Source organism: Saccopteryx leptura, chromosome 11, assembly GCF_036850995.1.
Source record: "Saccopteryx leptura isolate mSacLep1 chromosome 11, mSacLep1_pri_phased_curated, whole genome shotgun sequence".
Classification (NCBI taxonomy): domain Eukaryota; kingdom Metazoa; phylum Chordata; class Mammalia; order Chiroptera; family Emballonuridae; genus Saccopteryx; species Saccopteryx leptura.
In genome coordinates, this window is record NC_089513.1 from 14,375,746 (window position 1) to 14,402,785 (window position 27,040).

Genomic DNA, 27,040 nt, shown 5'->3' on the forward strand with positions numbered 1-27,040 from the left:
GAAGGATATTTTGTCTGAATGTAAAATTCTCAGTTGACAGTTCATTTCTTTTAGCATTTGAAGAATATTATGCCACTTTATTCTGGCTTTTATGGTTTCTGATGTCATTTGAATTGTTTTTCTCCTATCACTGCTCTTTCTCTCTCTTCTATTAAGAGGTGTTTTTTTTGTTTTGTTTTGTTTTTTAGTTTTCAGAAGTTTGACTGTGATCCAGGTTTATATTGTTTGGGGTTTAATCAGTTTACTTTGTAGAAATAGGTATTTTGACAAATTTTATTAGTTTTCTATCAATCTCTCTTTTTTATATTTTTGTTTATTAATTTCTTGCAAGTACAAATTGTATATACTTAAGGTGTACAATGTGATGTTTTGACAATAGATATATACATTGTGAACTATACAGGGTGGAGCAAAGATAGGTTTACAGTTGTGAGTATGTGAAACAGAGTTTATTCTTGTATTATTTATTATTGCATTGTTTTCCATAAGAACAACAGTAGACGTGCTTTTGCCTCACCCTGTATACGTAAAATAAAACTAACATTTTTCTCAATTCTTATATTTTCCTTTTTTTTGTATGTAGTGAGAATAATTAAGATTTACCTCTTAGCAGATTTCAAGTATATAATAAATTATTTTTAACTGTAGTCACTCTGTGGTACACTAAGTTTTCAGAAAAACCATTATTTTTTACATGCTTTCTTAGAACTTTTCCCTGTTTTTTCCTGGGACTCTGATTGCATTAATGTTAGCTCTTTTGTTAGAGTCCCACAAGTCTATGAGAAGGCTCTATTAATTTCTCCAGTCTTTTTTTCTTCTGTTGTTCAGTTGAGTACTCTTTATACAATAGTTCTTCTGCTCCACTGATTCTTTTATCTAACCCTTCCATTTTGCTATTGACCCATTCATTGAATTAAAATTTTTGGGGGGTTATTTTATTTTTTTATTTCTGTGATTTCCATTTGGTTCTCCTTTATAGCATGTATTACTTTTGTTGACAATATTTTTAAATTTGTTTCAAGTGTAATCATAATTTCTAGGGGGAAGGGTAATTATGATGAATGCTTTAAAATCTTTGTCAGAATATTCTAATATCTCTTTAAAGTCAGTGTTGGTATCTGTTGATATTGTTTTTCCTGTTGAGATTTTCCTAGATATTTATGTAAGTGACTTTCCATTAGAACATGGACATTTTAGGTGTTATGTTATAAGACTCTGGATCTTATTTAAATAGTCTGTCTTAACTTATTTTTCTTCACATTTACCAGGAAAGGGAAAGAGAACTACTTCTTATTGCCTGGTGGTGGTAGAAGTCCTACCATCCTCTTGGGGAGCTGGAAGTCCCCAGGATGAATAGAAAACACAGACTAAAACATTGAAGGGAAAAAAAGATAGAAGTACAGAAAACAATGTAATAAATATGACTTAATGAAAAGGCTTAATTATGTAAAATTGGGGTTCAAGAATAACAGGAGAGAAAAATAGGCTAGAAGCAATATTTGAAGAGAAAATGGACAAGAACTTTTCAAAACAGAAAAAGTATGTTATCACAGTTTCAGAGGTTCTCTGAACTTCAAAAAATATGAATACAAAGAGAACTCTCATAATAAAGTTGCTAAAAATATCTGAAAGGAAGCCTGGAAAAAAGAAAATGGGCGCCTTACACTCCGAGAATACAAGACCCAACTGGCAAAATATCCAATAATAAGCTAGAAGCTAGAGGCAATGGAATCACATCTTTAAGATTCTGTGGCTGAGAGGAGCCATATCTGGAATTTTTCAAAATATCTTGTGAAAATATCCTTCAAATATGAAGACAAAATAAAGATATTTCAATTTACTGAGTAAAAAATAAAAACAAAACTGAGAAAATTTGTTCCTAGCAGACCTAGGGAATTCTTCAGGCAGAAAAAAAATGATCCCATGGGGAAGCGCAGAAGTGCAGAAGGGAGGGAGGGTATTGGAAAGAATATATATGCAGATAAACATAAATGAACGTTGGCCATGCAGAACAACAGTATGTGGTGGGTATTAAACTATGTAGAACTAAAATGCATGATGAAATAAATGGGAGATGAATGGGTAAGTTGAGTTTTAAACTTCTATAGTATTTCTTGGAAAGTAGAAAAGATATTAAGTCATTTTAGGTTGTGCATGAGATCAATCATTTATTTCAAGGAATTGGTTTATGTGATTGTGGGATTGGAAAGTCTGAAATCTCAAGAGCAGACTGACAGATTGGAAATCCTCAGGCAGGAGCTGATGTTGCAGTTTAGAGGCAGACTTCCTTCAGGGTAACCTCATTTTTGCTCTTACTTCTTATTGCCTGATTGGATGAGGCTCACCCACATTGTCAGAGGAACCTCTTTTACTTAAAGTCAACTGATTGTAGGTGTTAACCACATCTACAAAGTACCACATCGCAGCAATGCCTAGATGAGTGTTTGATGGAACAACTGGGTACTGTAACCTAGCCAAGTTGACACATGAAAGTAACCATCATAGATTGTAATGAGTCAAGAATGCTGATTGTATTCTTTAGGCTAACTACTAAAAGAACAGTAAAAGAATATATAACTAACAATCTAATATAAGGATAAAATCAGATAATAAGAAATATTTGTTTAAAATAATACAAGGAGATAAAGGAACATGAAACAGGTGGAACAAGTAGTGAACAAATAATAAGATGGATGATACAAGTAACATCAGTAATTACGTTAGATGTAAATGGACTTTAATGCTTTAGTTAAAGACATTATAAGACTGTATAGAAACATGATCCTATTATGGGCTACTTATAAGAGATACCTTAAAACTAAAAATAAGAAGTTTAAAAAAAAGAATAGAAAAATATATAACTAATATTCAGCAAACTAGACTTTAGAGAAAAAAAGCATTACAGTAGATAAGTAGCTTTTCATGATGACAAAAGGGTCAGTACATTAGGAACATAAAACAATTACAAATTATTATGCATCCAGTAACATAGCCATAAATTAAAAAGTGAAAGTTGGTACATAAAAGAGAAAAATAGGTAAGTATACAATTGTAGTGAGAAACTTGAACATGTTTCTGGCAATAACTGATAGTGTAGACAGACCAGAAATATCAGAAAGGCTGTGGAACATCTAAACAATATGATACACAAACTTCACTGAGTTGATATATGCAGAGCCTGGCACTCAGTAATAACACGAATGTGTCTTAATTTCAAGTGCACATGGAACATTTACCAAAACTATGTCTATCCTGGGACCTAAATCAAATCTCAGTAGATTTCAAAATTTTAACCATTCAGAATATCTTTTTTTATTACAAGGGATTTAAGTCTGAAATTAATTATAAAAAGATAATTGGAAAATTCTCAGCCCTGGCTGGCTGGCTCAGTAGGTAGAGCATGGGCCTGGCGTAGGGATGTCCCTGGTTCAATTCCTGGTCAGGACACACAGGAGAAGCAACCATCTGCTTCTCCCCCACCCACCGTGCCCCATGCCCCCTCCTCTCCTTTTTCCTCTCCCAGAACCAATGGTTCAGTTGCTTCAAGCTTGGCCCCGGGTGCTGAGGATAGCTTGGTTGGTCCCAGCCAGGGATCCTCAGGTGCTAAAAATAGTTTAGCTGATTTGAGCATCAGCCTCATACAGGGGTTGCTGTGTGGATCCTGGTTGGGGCACATGCGTAAGTCAGTCTCACTATCTCCTCTCCTCTCATTTAAAAAAAAGAAAAAAGAAAATTCTCTAAAGTTTTGGAATTAAGCAGTATGCATTTAAATAACCCTGGGTCAAAGACAAAAATCACAAAATATTTTGAATAATCATGTAAATATGATTTATCAAAACTTGGGGGATGCAACTGAAATTGTGCTTAGAGATAAATTTACAGCATTAAATGCAAATCTGAGAGGACTGAAGAGAAGTGATCTAAATACCCATCTCAAGCAGTAGAAAAATAACAGGAAAGTAAGCTCAAATAAAGGAGAAGGGCTAAAATAATAAAAGAAGAAACCAATAAGCCTGACCAGGCGGTAGTGCAGTGGATAGAGTGTCAGACTGGGATGTAGAGAACCCAGGTTTAAAACCCCGAGGTCACTGGCTTGAGCATGGGCTCATCCAACTTCAGCGCCTGCTCACCAGCTTGAGCGTGAGATCTTAGACATGTCCCCATGGTCACTGGCTTGAGCCCAAGGTTGCTGGCTTGAGCAGGGGGTCACTCACTCTGCTGTAGCCCCTCAGTCAAGGCACGTATGAGAAAGCAGTCAATGAACAACTAAGGAGCCACAATAAAGAATTGATGCTTCTAATCTCTCTCCCTTCCTGTATGTCCATTCCTATCTGTCCCTCTCTCTCTCTCACACAAAAGAAGAAGAAGAAGAAGATGATGAAGAAGAAGAAGAAGGAGGAGGAGGAGGAGGAGGAGAAGAAGAAGGAGAAGAAAGAAGAAGAAGAAGGAGGGAGAGGAGAAGAAGGAGGAGGAGGAGAAGAAGGAGGAGGAGAATAAGGAGGAGGGAAGAAGCAGAAGGAAAAAGCAGCAGAAGGAAGAAGAAGAAGAGGAAGAAAAGGAAGAAGGAAGGAGAAGAAGCAGGAGGAAGAGGAAGAAGGAAGAAGAAGGAGAAGGAGGAGAAGAAGCAGGAGGAAGAGGAAGAAGGAAGGAGAAGGAGAAGGAGGAGAAGAAGAAGAACAAGAAACCAACAAAATATATAGGATTCAGATTGGGCCTTCTAGAACAGTGGTCCCCAACCTTATTTTGGGCCATGGACCGGTTTTTAATGTTAGAAAATATTTTCATGGACCGGCCTTTAGGGTGGAATGGATAAATGCACAAAATAATGCAACCGGCGTAAAAACTGTGGTATTTTTAAATATAATTGTTGAACTTACAAGACAGGCATCAAGAGTGAGTCTTAGATGGATGTAACAGAGGGAATCTGGTCATTTTTAAAAAATAAAACATCATTCAGACTTAAATATAAATAAAACGGAAATAATGTAAGTTACTTATTCTTTCTCTGTGGACCGGTACCAAATGGCCCACGGATTAGTACCGGTCCATGGCCCGGGGGTTGGGGACCACTGTTCTAGGGCATTTGCTATACCCAGATATACCTAACTGGGGCAAGTTTATGTTTTTTTCAATCAGTAAAACGAGGTCAAATTAGAGCACTTTGTTTTGACTCTGGCTTAGATATTAGCATACCCAGGTTCTAGTCAAACTTCTGCCATGACTGAACCACATGACCTCTTTATGCCTCCTTTTTATCTTTTTGTCAACTAGAATTATAATACTCAACTTATTGCACAGGGTTTAGATTGTGGTGTATTGGAATAAAGGAGAAGACAAGGTGGAGATTTGAACCTAGAACCCTAGGTTCCAGCCCTGCCTCTCTTACTGACTGTGCCATTAAGTCATGTATCCTAAGTGTTCATCTATAAAATAAGAGGGTTGTGCTCCCTTTTCTCATTCTGCATCAGGAATAAGATATAATTGTCCCTATTTCCCAAATGAGGAATGTGCGATACAGAAAGGCTAAGTCACTTGCTCAAGGACAGGACTAGAAATAGGTCTCCCACTTCCTGGGCACCTTTCTCTATTTCATCTTTCTCTCTCTCTGAAGAACTGATGGTTTCTGAACATTATGCTCAAAAATGACTCTGGCTTGCCATGGCTTCTGAAATTTCCATCTCTTCTCATTTCTTTAGGATTGGCCTCTGAAGATGTTGTACAGAAAGAGGTGCTGCACTGAAATGGCACTTATAAGCCACCAAATGGCACTTATGAGCCACCACCAAGACCCCAGCCCTGATTCCTCAGCCGGGTTATCCTGCCCTCGAGTAGCCGCTAAGGCATGGGACCCTCGAGGATGCTTCCAGGTACTATTCAGGAGCTGGTCTGAGACCCGGCTGCTCAGACCAGCCGTGTGCTGCTTGTGGGAAGCAGTGGCCCAGTGTCGTCAAGCAGCAGTGACTCTTACAAGTCTTCCAGTGTGATATTGATGTAGATCGTTAAGGTGGAGAAACAGCATTTTATAATCGGAATGAATAAAAATATTTCTGCAGTGTGTTCCCTCTGTGAAATGGAGACCTGTCGTTCAAATACCAAATGCAATTCAGTCTCTTGGGTAATTATTATGTAATTACCACAGCTGTTGCCGCACTGGTGTGTGGCTGCTCTGTGCATGCCCTGGGCTTTGTCTCGTGGAGAGGACCAAGGCTGAGCAAAGTTCCTGGCCTCGCCTACTGAACAGTCACTTACATGGCGGAGAGATTCCACCTTTTACAAAGGCAATGGGTTCTAAAACTTCATGTGTATTAGGAGGGCACAGGTAGGAAATAATATTTGAGGCGGTTCTGGGAAAGAAAGCTGTTTGGCTGCTTCATAGACTGGGGTAGTACCGTAGATAGAAGATAAGAGGGGTCAGGGAAAAAGTTAGCCTGCTTGTAAGAAGGACATACAGAAGTTAGGGCTGTTTAACGGGGGGGGGGGGGGGGGGGATCAAATGGAATGGATTGGATTGATGGAGCTTTTCCAAATCATCCTGACCTGGCATTTGTTTGAGTGTTTTTTTGAATTTTGATCAGTGTGTTTCCTTTATAATATGTATGCCAACACTGAAGTGGTCCAGTGTCCCCAGGATCCAAATGCATGAAGTCACTTGAGCAAGCCAGATAGGGAGGTTTCTAACCAGGCAGCCATTTGGGTCCATTCAGGGCCCACTTAAGAAAATTACCCGGATTTAAGATAATCCTCAAAGGATTTTGGTTCCATTAAAAATTTTGAGCACAGGATAGATGTAATCCTTGATTCCTCACTTAATAAACTACAAAGGGAAATGGGCACACACATCTGCAATAGCGGATGGTTAGAAATAACTTGACTGGAATATACCCAGACAGACTGAAATACGTTTGAAATCATCGGTGACATTTCAGATGGTTGTTCCTTCCCCCTTCTCTTTTCCAGTCTGATGCAAAATAAAAATAAAAAAAATTTCCCCTCTTTTTACAGAGTGTTACAGGAGCATTTATACTTGTCTGTATTCCGGGTTGCCAGGGCATGTTGCTCACTGACTCCTGTTTTGCAAATCAGGGTAAAGATTTTAACGATCTACCAGGTGGCCACCACTGCACTGGTTGCCTTGGAGTTAACTGAAATGGGAGAGAAGGAGCCTGTTCTTGTTAAGGAGACAAGACTAAACCTCTGAAAAAAAATGTAAGATATTATATATTCAATATATTCCTGTTACACTTTTCAAACTGGTTTTGTAAGCATCTTTTCTTTTGATACTAGCCATATATGGAGGGTATACTACGTGCCAGACACCATATGTATTCTCGCATGTAGTCTTGCTAAGAACCCCGTGATGTAGGTGCTGTTTCCTTTACAGGTAAGGTCCTGCTGGCAGTTCTGGGGATAGTCAGAACCAGCTTTTAAAATAGATTAAGAGACAGGCTCACGGAGACGAAATGACTTCCACACAGTTATATATTTTACCCGAATGACCTACTTTCCTTAGCCCTTTCTTATAGACCCGGCCTCAATAATACCAGCATGTGACTCTTCTGACATTGTGTTAGTATTGTCCTGTTTTTATACCAGCATTTTATTTAGATCTATAGTCTAACACTGTGTGCGGGACTAAGAAGGATACTTTGCAGCAAGTTTATTTAATGACCTGTGTAGCCTCCTAGATTCAGAATGGGACCTGGAGGGAGGGTTAGCAAGCAGATTTTGAGAGGGCAGGTAGATTTGATCAAGTGGAGGACATACTTAAGGAGATGGAGCCAAGAGTAGAACTTTCTGCTGTCTGTCCCAGTGCAGTCTGCTTGGGCCACAGAGGGCTGTATGTGAGCATGGCTGTCTCAGATTGGGCACTTGGAAGTGAACTTTGAGGCAGAAAGCTTATTATTCAGGAGAGACGCCTGTAAGGAGTGGGGAAGGCAGGACTGGGCAGAGGGAGAGTCTATCTGTACACCTGGGGCAGTGGGGCCTCAGCTGATTTTGCAGGGAGCTCTGGTGATGGGGTGGCCCTTCAGAGCTGTCCCGTATGGAGGCATGAGGACCAGACCTTTGTATCCCTTCAGAAGCCAGTCACAAGAAGGACCATCACTCTGGGGGAGGCAGATCCTTGCCACTGAAGGCAGTTCTGAGTGATGACCTCAGCTCTGAGTCACAGCGGGCAGAGTGCGTCAGTCTCGAAGAGGGGACCTGGTGGAGACCCTTAGTGTGCTGCCTACATTCCCTTCTTTTTTACAATAAATTCACTCTATCTGGGAACATCTTGTTTTGAATTCTGGTTGGTGTTGTCTCTGGAGAACTTGCAAATAAAGCTTCAGTGGAAATACTATCTCTCTGGCTGCTGCAGTTGACCTCGAGGCTGTGACTGATGCGTGGTACTGCCCTTCTTGATCGTTCATCCTAGATGCCCCTTAGCCTTGGCTAGCCCCTCGGCTGGTCTAGGTGTCTTCCCTTCCTGAGGGACTCGCCCCTGCCTACTGTGCCTTTTTCAGGTTATGGCTGCTTTTCTTACCCATTTACCATTAAGTGCTAAGTGTGGGGGCTTCATGAGACTACACAGCAGACCATCTGATTGCAACACACACTGTTGTCTCTTCCACAGTGTGGCAGAAGGAAGCCCCTCCTGTGCACCCGGGTCAGATACCCTTGCCAGTGTGCTCGATTCCTTTGCTTGCCCACTGGTCTCTTGGCACGAGGATCCCAAAGTAACTGAATGGTATTTGTAGCTGAAAGTTCAAAAGAACTCATGCTGTGTCCTTTGTAGAGGTGTTCCTTCTTTGAGAATTAAGACCATTAGCCTCACAGATCCTAAACTTGCATGGATAGCAAGCATACCGTTCAGTGCCTCGAACAGAGCCTGGTACATTAGGGAGTGTTCATTGAATGAATGAATGATGAATGTTGACCAAGCTTGGTTTTACTTCTTTGCCATTTCTGTTTGACACCCTCTTTCCACTCTCCTGCAGAACTGTGGGCACTTAGCTCTCCTCCCTGGCTTTGGTGCACCCTGTGACTCTGTCACTCTCTTAACTCTGTGGTCTCTTTTTCACCTTGCATGCTCAGCCCCACTCCTCAAGGCCTTCTGGTCTTGCTCCTACTCTTTCCAGGACCTTTGCTGGGAGGTTGGTTAAATGCCAACCTCAGTGTTTATGGGGCCCATTACGCACTTCCCAGGGTCCTCCTGGAGGAGCTGCTTTAACTCAGCATTTACCCCTGAGAGCAGTCATTTCGGGGCCAGTTGCAGTTAAGAAGGAGCGGGATATAGGGTGTGAGGGAATTTGAATGTCTTTCAATCCATCCTTGGCTGTCTGCGGCTCATTCTACTTATGCTGAATGACATAGAATTGAAAGGGAAATCCAGGTGCAAAGGGAGCATGTATTTAGAAGCTGGAACAGGGATTTCGGCGTATTCCAGGCACCACGGAGAAAGCATCAGCTGGCACCAAGACTGTTAAGTTTCTAATGCTAATGAATCAAAACAAAAGTCTTTTCTTCAGACTTCTCCCTTGAAAAATTTAATGACTAGAATGGGGATTTCTGTTTTGTAGCGCTTTAAGAAAATGTGATTCAGTATGTAACGGTCCACCCTGTCATAAGAGCCTGCTTGTCCTAAATGGGGGTGGGGCTAAGGCCCTGAAGGCTCTGGAACCCTAGTTGGTGCTGCTTACCCCGCTCACGAGTAGGGTTCCTACTGGCTGGAGACTGCTCTGAGCCTGAGACTGGAGAGCTGAGGCTGGACACTCCTTTTTCCTCCCAATGCAAGACTCTGTGCCATCATCTTGAAAACCTCGGTGCTTCTTGAGGCAGCCCATTCAATTGCTCTGAGGCTAGTAGGGTTAGGAAAATTCCTTACTTGGGACTCCCACCCCTCAGTCTGTGTTTGGCCCTCGGAAGAACAGATTCCAGTCCTCGACCTCTGCCGGGGTCAGCTCAGCACCTACAGAGTGTCCTGCAGGCACTTGTGCCCTGCGGGCCGAAAGCACAAGAGACAATATTGAGTTAAAGTCATAGAAGCCGCACCTTCTAGCTGAAGGTGCTCCGCCCCTGCTTCCAAAACACAGGACTGTGGGTAAGAGGGGCTGATGAGGACCGCACTTCTCTGATGACAGTCTCTGCCTCTGGGCTGATGAGGACCGCACTTCTCTGATGACAGTCTCTGCCTCTGGGCTGATGAGGACCGCACTTCTCTGATGACAGTCTCTGCCTCTGGGCATCTGCGTCCTCGTTTGGAGTTTCTGGCTCTGTGTTCAATGACTAAGCACCATAGAAATATAGAAATAATCTTACGGGTGTGTGTGTGTGAGAGAGAGAGAGGGAGGGAGAAAGAAGGAGAGGGCAGTGAGGACAAGGGTGAGGTAAGGTATTAGGAGGAAATAATGTTGGAGATCTAGATCTTATAATTGACAAAGAAATTGACTTCTGAAATTTTTGCAGAGTCCTCAAGTAAAGTCACTGCCCACAACCATAATCACTAAATTTGATTAATCATTGAAGATTGAGTCCAACTTTCAAATGCTCTCCCTCTGGACACAGGATCATTCATATGTTTAGTTGGTATTTACTGAATGTCCACTGAATGGATAATCCTACTGCTGGTTCTGCATGGAATGCGTTATCTAAGCCACCTGCAAGTTTGAGATTGACTAGGAGAGACAAGTCAGTGCTATCAGTAAAATCATAATAATTGAAGCTGCCATTTAGTGCATGCCTACTCATTAGCCAGATACTATATAATTCATGTAACCCCTACTGCACTGTCATGTAACATCCTTGGACAGTGGGTATTATCAGAGATTCTGTGACCAGTATGTGCCAGAGCCGGGACTATGGTCCAGACTTCTCTGACTGCATAACCTTGGTTCTCTCCATGAAGACCCACTGCCTTTTCTACAGAGACACGAGCAGAAATCTGTCACAAGGCACAACAGCGTTGTGCCGAAAACACTGCGAGTTCAGTTCAGTCCACACAGCCTCACTGCTCATGCAAACACCTTATGGAATAAGTTTAACCTAGGCAGACGTCATGGAGGAGGTGTCTCCTTGCCTAAATTGTACAAGGAATGGAGAATTCTAATTCACAGAGAAATCAACTTGGGCTTGCTTTGGATTTGGTTTTCTTAGGGATCAAACACACATGAAAAATGGAAAAGCTACCTTCTTTCTTTCCTTTTTTCTTCATCAAGGAGGAAGCTTAACTTAAAGGAGGTGGAGAGGGTTCTCTCCCTCTGGGTCTCTCCTTTTGCCTGTACCGAGGGAGGAAAACCCATCTCCTTGTTTATTTCTTTCCTCCCTCTCCTCTCAGATTAGAGTTCCCATCCTGCACTTTGTGGTTTTCACTTAACGAATGTTAATGAGATGGCATTGTAATCACCGGATTTTATAAATATCTCATCCACATATTGGACCACAAAACCCAAATGAGCCAGCTGAGCATCTATATTCCATGAGCCTGTGTTTTCCCCACAGTCTTAACCAAAGGATGTAAAACGTGTTCTTGCTTAGACGCTGTTCAGGCCCATGGGTGTTAGATGCTGAGGACAGCGGCTGTCTGCCTGGCCCTAACTCACGTGGCCTGTTGGGTATGAGCCGTTCACACAGTCCTGGGTGATGTAAGGGATTTAGGCTTGATCAATTATACCCTTTTCAAGTTAACGCTAGAAAAATGAGAAATTGATTTTTTGACGAAACAATATTTTAGAAATTCAGGATATAAAAATGGGATTTGACCTCTCTTATCAAGTCAGCTATCATCATGATGATTACAGTCTACAATTATGCCATATTTTGTATGTCCCGGCCTAACGTGATCAGCCTGTCAGACTGGTTTCGGGAAGACGGAAGAGCGATGATGAAGCATCAGCTGCAGCGGCTGCCTTGCGGTGAAGGCAGGGCCTGGCGGTCCGTCGTGTTCAGCAGTCCGCGCAGTGAGCATCCTGCGACGCGGCCGTCAGAATCCGACAATCTACCTTAATCTCTCTGCAGAGCTCTGGACTGAATAATTTTTCTGGTGTTTCATATTTTTACCTGGCATTTCTTTCCTTTTTTTCCTTTTTATTAAATTTATTGGGGTGACACTGGTTAACAAAATTATATGGGTTTGCATGGATGGACCTGGAGAGCTTATGCTACATGAAATAAGCTAAATCAGAGAAAGACAAGAGCCATATGATTTCACTCTAATGAACAAAATGAACCAACAAGCAAAATAGAGACACACCATACTTGGTAGTTCTTATTTTTACCGAATATACTTCTATTATGCCCAAACCATAACCAAACAATAAACAGACGGAATATGTATTGCAGAGTCTATTGACTTACCATTAGGTTAGAAAGCATTTTGAAGTTAGGAGTGAACTTGACTCATCTTTGTATCCTCAGCATTTAGCACATTGCTTAGCCCATAGAAAGGACTTAATTCATGTTCATTTAATATTTGTAAATTATAGTCCAACTTTGAAACTATCTGAAGAATAGTCCCCATTCTCTCTCTTTCTCTCTCCTCTCTAAAATGAATAAATAAAATCTTAAAAAACAAAACAAAGCAAATGATTTGAAACCCTGGGCTTGCCTGGTCAAGGCACATATGGGAGTTGATGCTTCTTGCTCCTCCCCCCTTCTCTCTTTTTCCTTCTCTCGCTTCTTTCTAAAATGAATAAATAAAATCTTCAAAAAAAAAAAAAGAAGAAAGAATAGTCCCCAGGCTTCTCCACTGCAGTAATATGAAAGAAATCCCAGTTCTTAAGCACTTGCAGTAAAAAATGTTGTTTGTTCTGGGTGACTTTTTGCAAGGTGGTTAGTTAATCCAAATATTGAGTGACCAGGTAAATGAAAAAAAAAAAAAAAGAACTATAATGAAAGGAGAATGTGAAAGATTTTGTTAAAAACAATGACCACCACCACCTCTCTGTACAGAGGGGAATCCGAATGACTATCTCTTTAACTTTCTTACTAAAAATTCCCAAATATTTGGAATATAGGGCCATTTTAAATATCATTTATTTAATCACGATTTAAAGAGTCATTATAATCATATATTATATGAATTCTTAGATCTGCTTTTAGAATTTCTGTCCTAGAATAGAATATATTGACTTTTCTGTCTCCTCATCACTAATAATACACTATTAATTATAGTAACTTTTTCATATGTTTAATATCTGCCAAGATGTGTCACTCATTACTAATTGTTTTTCAATATTTTAAAGTTATTTTTGCATAGCTTTTCTTTAGGCTGAACTTAGTCATTTTGTCAAGTTCAGTTCTCTGCCTGCTGCTTGCCTTCTATTTCCAAAATCTGTTTGGAATTTTCATGGGAATTGTGTAAAGTTTATTAATTTGTGGGAAAATTGACTAATTTGTGATATTATATCTCTCAAGTGATGTTCTTTTTCTCTCTAATGCTGCAGAAGCAACACTGTGAGCATGGAAACACCAGTGTAAGAATCAAGGCATGCTAACTCTAGTGTCCCCCCAGTTTGACAGTGTGCCTGTTTAGACCATAGCTCTCTCTTCTCAGATGTGGGAGGCATACGTACCTCTATGTATCTGAGGATTTGTTATTTATGGGGTGTTAGTGATTTATTATCTTTTGTTTGACAGAATATAGATTCCCTTTCCCCAATTCTAGAGTTTTGTGTCAGATAAAAAATGAGATTATAACTCAATACCTAGAGGAGGACCTCTAATTCTAGTTAGGGAGCAGGAAGTTACAAGAGACCTCTTCCTCCACTCTAAAAAAGAGAATAAACCAGGTAAACTACAAAATCATAATCTTTACATTTTCCCCCCCATTGATTTGAAGGGGAGAGAGTAGAGGGAGAAAGAGAGAGAAGCATCAAATTATTGTTTCATTTAGTTGTTCCGTTTAGTGTTGTACTTATTGATTGCTTCTCCTATGTGCCCTGACTGGGAGTTGAACCTGTGACCCCTGGTGCCCTGAGTTGATGCTTTATCTACTGAATGACCCGGCCAGGGCCAGAATCATAACTTTAAAGACTCATCATATACAGTAACAACCTGAATGTCCATGGACAGACGTGTTTATCCATAGATCAACAAAACATGGTATCAGCACACAGTGGGATATTATTCAGCCTTAACAAGGAAGGAAATTCTGACACATGCTACAACATGGATGAACCTTGAGGCCATTATGCTAAATGAAACCAGCTAGTCACAAAAGGACATATATGAATAATTCCACTTACATGAGGTGTTGAATGTAGTCAAATTAATAGAGTCAAGAAGTAGAAGGCTGTCAAGGTCTGGGGGGAAGAAGAATGGGGAGTTGTTTAAATGGGTACAGAATTTTGGTTTGAGAAGATGGAAAGTTCTGGAGGTGGATGGTGGTGATGGTTGCACAATAATGTGGATGTGCTTAGTGCCACTGAAATGTACACTTAAAAATGAATAAAATGGCCTGACTAGGCGGTGGTGCAGTGGATAGAGCGTCGGACTGGGATGCGGAAGGACCTAGGTTTGAGACCCCCAGGTCACCAGCGCAGGCTCATCTGGTTTGAGCAAAAACTCACCAGCTTGGACCCAAGGTCACTGGCTCGAGCAAGGGGTTACTCAGTCTGCTGAAGGCCCGCAGTTAAGGCATATATGAGAAAGCAATCAATGAACAACTAAGGTGTCGCAATGTGCAATGAAAAACTGATTGATGCTTCTCATCTCTCTGTTCCTGTCTGTCTGTCCCTGTCTATCCCTCTCTCTGACTCTCTCTCTGTCTCTGTTAAAATAAATAAACAAATAAAATGATAAATCTTATGTATATTTTACGACAATTAAAAATAACCCTCAGAACCTGATAGGTGGTAGTGCAGTGGATAGAATATCAAACTAGGACGCTGAGGTCCTGGCTTGTGTGCAGGCTCACCGGCTTGTGTGTGGAATCATCAGTATGATCCCAAGGTCACTGGCTTGAGACCAAGGTCACTGGCTTGAGCCGGGAGTCACTAGCTCAGCTTGAGACGCCCAGTCAAGGCATATATGAGAAGGAGTCAATGAACAACTAAAGTGACACAACTACAAGTTGATTCTTCTCATCTCTTTCCCTTCCTGGCTCTCTCTCTCAAAAAACAAACATACAAACAAACAAACAAACAAAAACAACTCTCAAAGAGCTAAGAACAGGAAAGAACTTAAAGGAAATAGACTCCAGAAATGATATGGTGTTTCTAGGGGAAAGAGCAGGGCAGTGGGAGGGGCGGAAGCATGCCAGAGGCAAGGCTAAGAAGCCAGCTGAGCTTTAGATAGCTTTTTAAAAAATTAAGTGTTTTATTGAACTATAATTGATATACAGTAAATTTCAAATATTTAAATGTGTAAAATTATGCATTTTGATTTATTATACACCCATGAAACTGTCACCACATTAAAAATAACGAGCTTACTACCTCCAAAAATTTCTTTGTGTCCCTTTTGTAATTCTTCCTTCTTAACCACCCCCCATCCTAGGCTACCAATGATCTGCATTTTGTTGCTATAGATTAGTTTGTATTTTCAAGAATTTGAGATAAATTAGTCATGCAGTGTGAACTCTGTTAGGTTTGGATTCTTTCACACAGCATAATTATTTTAAGATTCACGAGTCCTCGTGGGTGTATCAGTAGTTCCTTCTTATTGTGGGGTAGTACAGTAGCCCATTATATGGCCATTCCACATTTTTTTTATATACCACAATTTCTTTTATCCATTCTTCTGCTGATGGACATTGGTTTCCAGTTTTGACTGCTACAAATAGAGCTGCTGTGTGAGTATCTGTACCAGGTTTTTGTGTGGACATGTTTGTTTTTCTGGGGAAATACCAAGGAGTGGAATGACTGGATCATAAAACAGATATATGTTTAATTTTTAAAAATATTTTATTTATTGATTTTTTTAGAGGGGAAAGAAGGGGGGAGGCGTGAGAAGCATCAACTCATAGTAATTGCTACTCGTATGTGCTTTGACCCAGCAAGCCTGGAGTTTCGAACTGGAGACCTCAGCATTCCAGGTCGTCACTTTATTCACTGTGCCTCCACAAGTCAGGCATGTTTAATTTTTTAAGAAACCACCAAACAATTTTACAAAGTGGTTGTACCATTTTATATTCTCCATGTCCTTATCACCACTTGGTGGAGTTAGTCTTTTTAATTTTAGCTGTTTAAATGTGCATGCAATGCCATTTTGTACTTTACTTGCATTTCTCTAATGACTAATTAGAGTAATGATTAATTAGAGTAACGACTAATTACATTATACATTTTTTTCATGGGCTTATTTGCCGTCTGTGTATCTGTTTGGATGAGGTGTCTGTTGGAATCTTTTGCCCTCAATGCACGCTCAGTCTCGGCATGTGAGCTGGCATGAGCAGTTAGTACCGTAAGGAGCGCCGGCTGCAGATCAGTCCGCGTCTACCTCCATTGCTTTATCCTGCGCCTCACTGATCAATGGAGGCGGCCCACACTTACCTCCTAGAGTGCCTTCACACAGCACCACTGAGTGGCTTCAACGGCAGAATAAGAAATAAAGATCTCAGATCAGTGCAAAACCAAAAGAATGCTCTATTCCATATGCAATTGAAATAACAGGAGAGGAGGAAAAGAGTTGGACAGATGAACTATTTGAAGAAATAACAGGCAAGAGTTTTCCAAAATTGATAAAAGACATTAGCTTACATATCCAAGAATGTCCAAGAACTCCAGTTCAAAGAAAACTGCCCGTAGGCACCTGTTAGTCAAGCTGCGGGAACCAACGATGAAGAAAATCATCTTAAAAACAGCCGGAGAAAAAAACCATATAACATAGAGGGGAAATACAATAAGAAAATAAACTGACTTCTTGTCAGAAATGTGGATTATAGAAAATGATGAAAGAATAACTTTAAACTACTAAAAGACAAGGCAAAAACTGTCCAGCTAGAGCCCTGTATCAAGCGAGCGACAGTATTCTTTAAAAATTAAGGTAAAGTAAAAAAATTATCAGACAAACTAAAGCTGAGAGAATTTATCTTCAACAGGTCTGCATTATAAAAAATGCCAAATAAAGTTCTCCAGGCTAAAGGGATATGATATCAATGGATTTCTGGATGTTCAAAAATATTGAAGAGCACCAGTAAAGATATATCTCTGGATAAATATAAAATACCTTTAGAAGTTATTAGAGAGATCTATAGACACATCCATATATACCTGGGTATATGTGTATTTATATTTTTAAAACAATATGGACTGCTTAAAGCAAAAAATAACTGTGCTTTAGAAATTATAATATATGTAGAAGTAAAATATATGAGGAGAGGGAAAAATTGAGTTATACTGTTTTAAGTTTCTTATAATGTTAGTGAAACTGTATTAATATTATTTGAAATTAAAACTTGATAAATCAGAAGTGAATGTTATAATTTCTAGGGAAACCAGTGATTGCACTTGAGATGCCCAAGCTATAATTATCTCCAGCTTTTGATGGTGTCCCTCTCACCCCCCAAGCCAGACCCTTTAGATGTGGTGAGCAAGCCTGCAGCACCCTAAGACCCAGCTGTGTAAGGAGAGAATTATCAGAATAACCTCAGGAGCTGGGAACTCAGAATCTGACCTCCTTTGCTGCCAGTTTGGGGACACACAGGAAGCTCAAGGGAAGAATAGGCAGCAGCAGTGTGATGAAGAAAGAAAAACAGACTTAGTCCCTCTAGACAGGAGAAAATGGCGATGGAAAGAGAGGCCGGAAGCTGGGGTGGCCAGACTCCCGACAGCCTCACAGAAAAACGGCATCTTCAAAAACCTATTCCCCTCTTTGCATTCCCAGTAGTGTTCCCGTGAGCCAAGCCAGCTTCCGTTGTTAAACCACTGAGCTTTGGGGGACTCACTTTTTACCGAAACTTAACTTTGCCTACCCAGATTAATATAATATCTATACTTTCAAAAAAGATATCAGCGAAAGATGGTGTGCACATAGAAACTGTTCCAATTTAACCTCTTGGTATCCAGCTACAGATCCTGCTTCCTCCCAAATAGGCTTGCATTCTCCCCTCAGTTTCTCCTCCTGATGGGCATGTTCTCCTCAGTCTGCCCTGAATTCCCTCCAGTGACGGTGGTCCTCGTATTTGCTACTTATTTTACCATTAACTCATCTTCCTTTGTACTTTATGTCTTATGCCTGGTAACTCAGCTAATGTAAGCTCCTTGAAGTCAAGGACCACGTCCCAAACTCCTTGGTGCCCTTTATGCTGCCTCCTTCACAGGCGGGTACTCAGAGAGCAGACAGAGAGTGTTTGCTAAGTGCACAGTGGCTCACGTTAGCTGAGGCTCTTAGAGTTCTCTGTCAAGTTCCTTCAGCAGCTAGTCTTATCTCCTCAGCAGCACCATTTCCACCAAGAAAATGCTCCCTTCACTCTCAGAGATAGGAAGACAGTGTGACTCAGTGCATGGTCTTTGCACGGGAGAGCCTCATGTAGTAGAATTTACTCCTCAGTGGTCAGCCTGCTGCATCCAGCTAGAACAGTGGTTCTCAACCTTTCTAATGCCGTGACCCCTCAATACAGTTCCTCATGTTGCGGTGACCCCAAACCAAAAAATAATTTTGGTGGCTACTTCATAACTGTGCTACAGTTAATTGTGCTACAGTTATGATTCGGAATGTAAATACCTGATATGCATTATGTATTCTCATTGCTACAAATCAAACATAATTTAAACATAGTGATTAATCACAAAAATGATATTTAATTATATATTGAGAAATATTTATTACTAATGGACCTCCTTACCTAGTGTATTGAAGCTACCATTCCGTAAATAGCTGCTTAACTAATGGATCTGTTTTTTCCAGATTAATGGCAAGTTTTCTATATAGAACAGTGTGAACTACGTCACTGCAGTTTGTGCACAGCATGGTATCTTTCAGGGCTCTTTCACACTATAAAGCAGCGGTTTCTGCGGTGGAATCCACATCTCATTTACTTCAATGGGAGACCTGTGGATTCCGCAGAAGAGAGATCCCCTGTATGGCAGAAACGTAGTTCTGACACATTTCTTCCTCTCCTATTCAAGTCAATGGGAGGCCGCAGCAGATTCTGCTCAAATATAGAGCATGTTGCTTAATTTTTTCCACACTAGAACTTTTCCTAGAGCAGAAAAATTCCAAAGGTGGAATCCGCCACCCCCAATAGACTTCTATAGGAGGCAGATCTTTTACACTGCAGAATCCACACAGCAGATCTTTTACACTGCAGAATCCACACAGCAGATTCCTCAGTGTGAGGCCTCTTTCAGTCTATTGGGGGCGGCGGATTCCACCTTTGGAATTTTTCTGCTCTAGGAAAAGTTCTAGTGTGGAAAAAATTAAGCAACGTGCTCTATATTTGAGCGGAATCTGCTGCGGCCTCCCATTGACTTGAATAGGAGAGGAAGAAATGTGTCGGGAACTGTCATTTCTCCACCTCTTATTGAAATCAAAAGGAGGCTGCGGAGGATTGTGTGGTAACCTGAGATTCTTGGGAGCTCTCTTCCACAAAATCTGCCGCACTCCCAATGAAATCAATAGGAGGCAGATTCAATGCCGGAAACCGCTGATTTCAGCAGTTTCCTCATTCAGACTATAGGGAAATAGTGGGAGATATGGGAGATAATTATACATTGGGGAACAGTGTGAACTACATCTTATAGTGGTCTCTTATAGTATAAGACCAATGTAGTTCACACTGTGTAAATGTATGGTGCTTTGTGTAAGTGTAAGCTGCTTTGTGTAGTGTGTAATGATTACACACAAAGCACCTTACAGTTACACAGCATTGTGTGTATGGTGTGTACACTGTTTTTACATTATTAACCTTTTTTACACCAGCAGGCTGTCTCGCAGGCTCTCTTGGCTCTCCGCCTCTTGCCTCTCCGCCTCCTAGGCTTCTGTCCTCCAGGGCTTGCTGCACCTGCCCACTGATGACGTCAGCAAGTGCAGGACACACGTAATGCGCTGCTATGGACTGTGGAGCGTGCCCCCCTCCCCGCTTCCCCCACCCCTTAGGCCCCAGACGGATGATGCAATCATGTCTGTGCATGACCGCAGGCATTCAGTTTGGAATGCACGTCCATAACAGCGTGTGTTCTACCTGAATAGCGCTGCTGCAGATGGTAGCGCGGCTTCTCAGCGGCTAAAGCCATCGGGAAATATGTATTTTCCGATGGCTTTAGGTGACCCCTGTGTTTTGGTTGTTCAACCCCCGCCAGGGTCGCGACCCACAGGTTGAGAACCGCTGAGCTAGATTGTTCTGTTGTGGTTGTTAATGCTTTTCTTCAAAGTAAATAGCTCTGGGAGTCAGCATATACTATTTAATCCCAGCATGAAGTCCACCAGAGAGTAGAGATGGTTTTCATGATGAGATCTATCCACACAGGGGCAGATGAAGACACCGCACTGGGGGCGGTGTGGGAGGGGTACTCCAGGGAGTTAATGTGTGAGGAAGGTCATTGCAGCCAGACAGAAAGCAAATGGGGAGGACTTCCCTAATGCAGGATTCCTGGACCACTTAAAGCGCTGCCAGAGTTAACTCTACCCACAACAAGGAAACAGTCCAGGCACTCAGCAAAAGGACCATAGGGAATTACAGAAGTTAAAGAGAATGGCAGCATTCTCTGGTCTCTTGTTCCTGGTTGGTAGTTCATGATTCTCCTCTTTATATAGTATCCTGATCACCCCAACCCTTCTCCAATTATATCCAAGCCTCACTGAGCTTACCTCTTCCACCATCCCTTTTCCTGGCTCCAATATTTGCCTGATCCGTCACACGGAAAATTCCTTCTCTTAGTTAGGTGTGGACCAAAGAGTGAGAATGGACAGGCCATGTTGCATCCCCTGGCACCAGTGGGTCATTTCCTGGTCTGAGACTTCCAAGTGGGGGGATGTCTCCCATCTGGGAATTTGGCTTCCTAGAGGAAAGGCTATTTGGGCCATTTCTCCTTAGAAGCTTTCACATTCCAGGTAATTTTGTCTCCTAAGAAGGCTCCAAGTAGTCGTTCTGGTCTTGGCATGCTTTAAGGCAGAAAACTTTCTTGTACATGTTCCATTTTGAAGGACGTCATGCTTCCAGCAGGACAAAACAAATCTGTGAGACTATTTCTAATTTTCCATTTAGCCTTGACTTTCCTCTCCTTTAAGTCACTGAATCATCCGCCGTGGCTGTCTTCTACACCTTGTTAAAGACAGCTTCAGTAGGGCCCGTTTCTGAGAAAAATATCCCCAACTAAATTTCCACCTTAGTTCCCAACAGGCCTTGTTTGCTGATCAGGTCACAAAGGTTTCTGGAAGCTAAATCAGATATATTAGTGTTTGTGATTAAAGGAGTTTAGCTCTAAATCCATATAACTGTGATATCTGCTGTAAGATGAGAATGAGTTTTAAATTGATCCCTAAGTGTTGAACAACTGTGTCCACTGAAACACTTTAGACATTTCTTCTGAATCTATCACCTCATGCCATAAGTTGGTCAACTTTCATATTTTCTACATACACTTTTTTTTTCTCTTGCAATGCGGTGCATGCACCCCAGCCAGAAACCTCAGTTACGCAAGATCAATATCCCGGCACTAAGCATCTCCTTGGGGCAGGAGATGAGTTCTTGTAACCTGGAAACAGCTTTAGAATTTGTTGACTTTAGAGGTGATATTTGTTTTCTGAATCCATTGTTGTAGGCATATCCGTTTACTGTCTATAGACACGAAAACTTTATAAAATGTAATTTCAAGGCATACCTCCCACTACCAAATAATGTGTTGGGCTTTTGCTGTATGAATTTGTTAACCTTTCAAGGGGAATAATGGCATTTGGAGCACCTGTGAGTCTGTGCATGACTGAACTGTGTTGTATGGGCTGAATGGGCCCTCGACTTACTTGGCAGATGGGGTAATATTTTAAATGGATGTAGTGGGTTGAATTGCGGCCTCTAAAATATCTGTCCACCTGAAATGTGACCTCATTTGTAACAAAGGTCTATGCAGATATAATTAAGGTAAGGATCTTGAGGTGAGATCATCCTCAATTCAGGCAGGCCCCAAAGCCAATGGTAAATCCTTAGAAGAGAAGAGGAAACAGCTACAGATACACAGAGAAGGTCATGTGAAAATGGAGGCAGATTGGATCATGTGGCCACAAGCCAAGGAAGGCCTAAGCAGCTACGGGAGAAAGGAGAGAGACATCAAACAATCCTCCTCCCAAACTTCCAGAGGGAAGCAACCTCGCTGATTGATCCCTTGATTACAGACGTCTGGCCTCCAGAACTGTGAGAGAATGAGTTTGTGTTGCTTTAAGCCACCAAGTCTGTGGTAACTTATCATGAGAGCCCTAATAAACTAATATAATAAAGGCTGTCAAATATTTTACATAAAGTAAGGAGCATGTTACTTAAAGCAAAAGCTGTTAAGCCATAGCCCCATGGGCCAAATATGGATGCTGTCTGTTTTGTAAATAAAGTTTTATTGGAACACAACCATGCTCATTCATTTATGAATCATCTCTGGCTGCTTTTGTGCTACAACAGCAGAACTGAGTAGTTGTGACCAAGATGTAAGGTCCACAGTGATGAATGTATTTACTAATTTTTTTTTCTGGTACAAATACTGATTTACTTAAGAGAGGGACAATAGGGAATAAGGAATTCTGTAGTGGTTCCTTTGGCCACCTTTAATATATCTGCTTTGAAAATCTGTATGTTCATATTTTGAATTTGCTTAAAGCCACATCTGTCCAATAGAAGTGAAGATATTGACTAAAAGAAGTTCAACAAAAACAACTGATCTATAGGATTTGTGTAGCCTTAAGGTAGATTGTTTGGTTCAACCTCCTCATTTTGACTTCTTGGGCTTAAGGTGAATTGGAAATGTTATTAGGTTGGTAGGATTGAGGAAGCAATAAACATACCCTCAGAATAAGAAAAAGAGCTATCTATCATAGTATTGAAGGTCCCGTCTCTCCCAGATCATCCTGGGTGCTTTCTATTTGATTAGCAATGAGGATGTAATTGGGTGGGTTTTCTCTCCTGATTTGTGCAATTCTCCCAGCCTCTAAACAAGAGATAATAGTAACGGAATTCTAAGTAGCACACAACAGCAGCTTATTTATATATTTACATAAAAAGACATTATTTCCTTGTTAAGGAACCCATTCTCGATGATTCATGCTTTTCTCCTAACCTTTTTGCCTTTTGGAAAGTCTTTTCAAGTTTTCTAGGGAAACAAAGACTTAAAATTTGGTCATTGAACTTCTACTCGAACATTTCTGTCTTTGAAAAAGGCTCCCTTTACAAAAAATTTCATCTCTTTTTTAAAAATTAATTTTAATGGGGTGACATTGATAAATCAGGGTACATATGTTCATAGAAAACATCTCTAGGTTATTTTGACATTTGATTATGCTGCATTCCCATCACCCAAAGTCCAATGGTCTTCTCTCACCTTCTAACTGGTTTTCTTTGTGCCGCTCCCCTCCCCCAGCCCCCTTCTTCTCCTCCCCCCCCCTGTAACCCCCACACTCTTGTCCATGTCTCTGAGTCTCATTTTTATGTCCCACCTATGTATGGAATCATATAGTTCTTAGTTTTTTTTGATTTACTTATTACGCCCAGTATAATGTTATCAAGGTCCATCCATGTTGTTGTAAATGATCCAATGTCATCATTTCTTATGGCTGAGTAGTTTTCCATAGTATATATGTACCAAAGCTTTTTAATCCACTCATCCACTGACAGACACTTGGGCTGTTTCCAGATCTTCGCTATTGTGAACAATGCTGCCATAAACATGGGGGTGCATTTCTTCTTTTCAAACAGTGCTATGGTGTTCTTGGGGTATATTCCTAAAAGTGGTATAGCTGGTTCAAAAGGCAGTTTGATTTTTAATTTTTTGAGGAATATCAATACTGTTTTCCACAGTTGCTGCACCAGTTTGCATTCCCACCAGCAGTGCAGGAGGGTTCCCTTTTCTCCACATCCTCGCCAGCACTTATTCTGTGTTGTTTTGTTGATGAGTGCCATTCTGACTGGTGTGAGGTGATATCTCACTGTGGTTTTATTTGCATTTCTCTAATGATTAGCAATGTTGAGCATTTTTTCATATGCCTATTGGCCATCTGTATGTCTTCTTTGGAGAAGTGTCTATTCATTTCTTTTGCCTATTTTTTGATTGGATTGTTTGTCTTCCTAGTACTGAGTTTTACAAGTTCTTTATAAATTTTGGTTATTAACCCTTTATCAGATATATTGTCAAATATATTCTCCCATTGTGTAGTTTGTCTTTTTATTCTGTTCTTATTGTCTTTAGCTGTGCAGAAGCTTTTTAGTTTGATATAGTCCCATTTGTTTATCCTGTCTTTTATTTCACTTGCCTGTGGAGACAAATCGGCAAATATTGATATATTGCTGCGAGAGATGTCAGAGAGCTTACTGCCTATGTTTTCTTCTAAGATGCTTATGGTTTTACGGCTTACATTTAAGTCTTTTATCCATTTTGAGTTTATTTTTGTGAATGGTGTAAGCTGGTGCTCTAGTTTCATTTTTTTGCAGGTAGCTGTCCAATTTTCCCAACACCATTTATTAAAGAGGCTGTCTTTACTCCAATGTATGCTCTTACCTCCTTTGTCAAATATCAGTTGTCCATAAAAGTGTGGGTTTATTTCTGGGTTCTCAGTTCTGTTCCATTGATCTATATGCCTGTTCTTATGCCAGTACCAGTCTGTTTTGAGTACAATGGCCTTGTAGTATAACCTGATATCCGGAAGTGTGATACCTCCACTTTATTCTTCCTTTTCAAGATTGCTGAGGCTATTCGTGTTCTCTTTTGGTTCCATATAAATTTTTGGAATATGTGTTCTATATTTTTGAAGTAAGTCATTGGTATTTTAATCGGTATTGAATTTATAAATTGCTTTGAATTTATAAATTGCTTTGGGTAATACAGACATTTTAATGATGTTTATTCTTCCTAACCATGAGCATGGTATATGCTTCCACTTGTTTGTATCTTCCCTGATTTCTTATATCAATGTTTTGTAATTTTCCGAGTACAAGTCTTTAGTCTCCTTTGTTAAATTTATTCCTAGGTACTTTATTTTTTTGGTTGCAATGGTAAAGGGGATTGCTTCCTTAATTTCTCTTTCTGTCAGTTCATTGTTAGTGTATAAAAATGCCTCTGATTTCTGAGTATTAATTTTATATCCTGCCACCTTGCTGAATTCATTTATCAGGTCCAGTAGTTTTTTGACTGAGACTTTAGGGTTTTCTATATACAATATCATATCATCTGTAAATAATGATAGTTTTACTTCTTCTTTTCCCATTTGGATGCCTTTTATTTCTTTTTCTTGTCTGATTGCTGTGGCTAGGACTTCTAGAACTATGTTGAATAAGAGTGGTGAAAGGCGGTACCCTTGCCTTGTTCCTGATCTTAAGTGGATTGCTTTTAATTTTTGCCCATTGAGTATGATGTTAGCTGTGAGTTTGTCATAGATGGCCTTTATCATGTTGAGGTATGTTCCCTGTATTCCCACTTTGCTGAGAGTTTTGATCATAAATGGGTGCTGGATTTTATCAAATGCTTTTTCTGCATCTATTGAAATTATCATGTGGTTTTTCTTTTTCCTTTATTTTATGTGATGAATTACATTGATTGGCTTGCAAATATTGTACCAGCCTTGCCTCCCAAGAATAAATCCCACTTGATCATGGTGTATGATTTTTTTCATATATTGCTGGATCCAGTATGCTAATATTTTGTTGAGGATTTTAGCATCTAAATTCATCAGGAATATTGGCCTATAATTTTATTTCTTTGTGTTATCTTTGCCTGGTTTTGGAATCAGAATTATACTCACCTCATAAATGGAGCTTAGAAGTCTTCCTTCCTCTTGAATTTTTTGAAATAGCTTGAGAAGGATAGAAGTTAGTTCTTCTTTGAATATTTGATAGAATTCACTTGTGAAGCCATCAGGCCCAGGACTTTTCTTTTTGGGGAGTTTTTTGATAACTGTTTCAATCTCATTTGTTATAATTGGTCTGTTTAGGTTTTCTGATTCTTCCAGATTAATTTTTGGAAGATCATATATTTCAAGGAATTTGTCCATTTCATCTAGGTTGTCTAGTTTTTTGGCATACAGTTCTTCATAGTATTTTCTTATAATATTTTGTATTTCTGTTGTGTCAGTTGTTATTTCTCCACTCTCATTTCTAATTTTATTTATTTGAGTCCTCTCTCTTTTTTTCTTGGTGAATTTGGTTAAAGGTTCATTGATCTTGTTTACCTTTTCAAAGAACCAGCTCCTGGTTTCATTGATCCTCTGTATTGTTTCTTTAGCCTCTATGTCATTTATTTCTGCTCTGAATCTTTATTATTTCCTTCCTTCTACTACCTCTGGGCTTTACTAGCTGTTCTTTTTCTAGTTCTTTTAGATGCAGGATCAAGTTGTTTATTTGAGCTTTTTCTAGCTTCTTGAGGTATGCCTATAATGCTATGAACTTCCCTCTCAGGACTGCTTTTGCTGTGTCCCATAAATTTTGAGTTGATGTCTGCTCGTTATTTGTTTCTAGGAATTTTTTAATTTCTTCTTTGATCTCATTGTTAACCCATTCGTTATTTAATAACATGCTATTTAGTTTCCAAGTGTTTGAGTATTTTTCAGTTTTTCTGTTGTGGTTGATTTCTAGTTTCATGCCATTGTGATCAGAGAAAGTGCTCGAAATGATTTCAATCTTCTTAAATTTGTTGAGACTGCTTTTGTGCCCTAACATGTGGTCTATCCTAGAGAATGTACCATGAGCACTTGAAAAGAATGTATATTCTGCTGCTTTAGGGTGAAAGATTCTGAAGATATCTATTAAATCGAGTTGATCTAGTATGTCCTTTAAGTCTGCTGTTTCTTTGTTAATTTTCTTTCTTGAGGATCTATCTAGTGATGTTAGTGGGATATTGAAATTCTCTACTATTATAGTATTGCTGTTGATCTTGCCCTTTAAATCCATCAAAGTCTGCTTTATATATTTAGGTGCTCCTATATTAGGTGCGCA

At 40.1% G+C, this 27,040-nt stretch overlaps 1 protein-coding gene across 3 annotated transcripts in view; it reads left to right on the forward strand.

Annotated features, from left to right (window-relative positions):
* LOC136383015 (uncharacterized) overlaps positions 1-27,040 on the forward strand; it is a 183,760-nt gene that overhangs the window by 16,497 nt on the left and 140,223 nt on the right. For 2 of the 3 annotated variants that reach the window (XM_066352488.1, XM_066352489.1), the window contains exon 2: positions 5,697-5,867. The exons of the other annotated variant lie outside the window; for it this stretch is intronic. In XM_066352488.1, the coding sequence (XP_066208585.1) occupies positions 5,697-5,867 (171 nt within the window). The remainder of the gene's footprint in view (positions 1-5,696; positions 5,868-27,040) is intronic. 3 annotated transcript variants of the gene reach the window in all.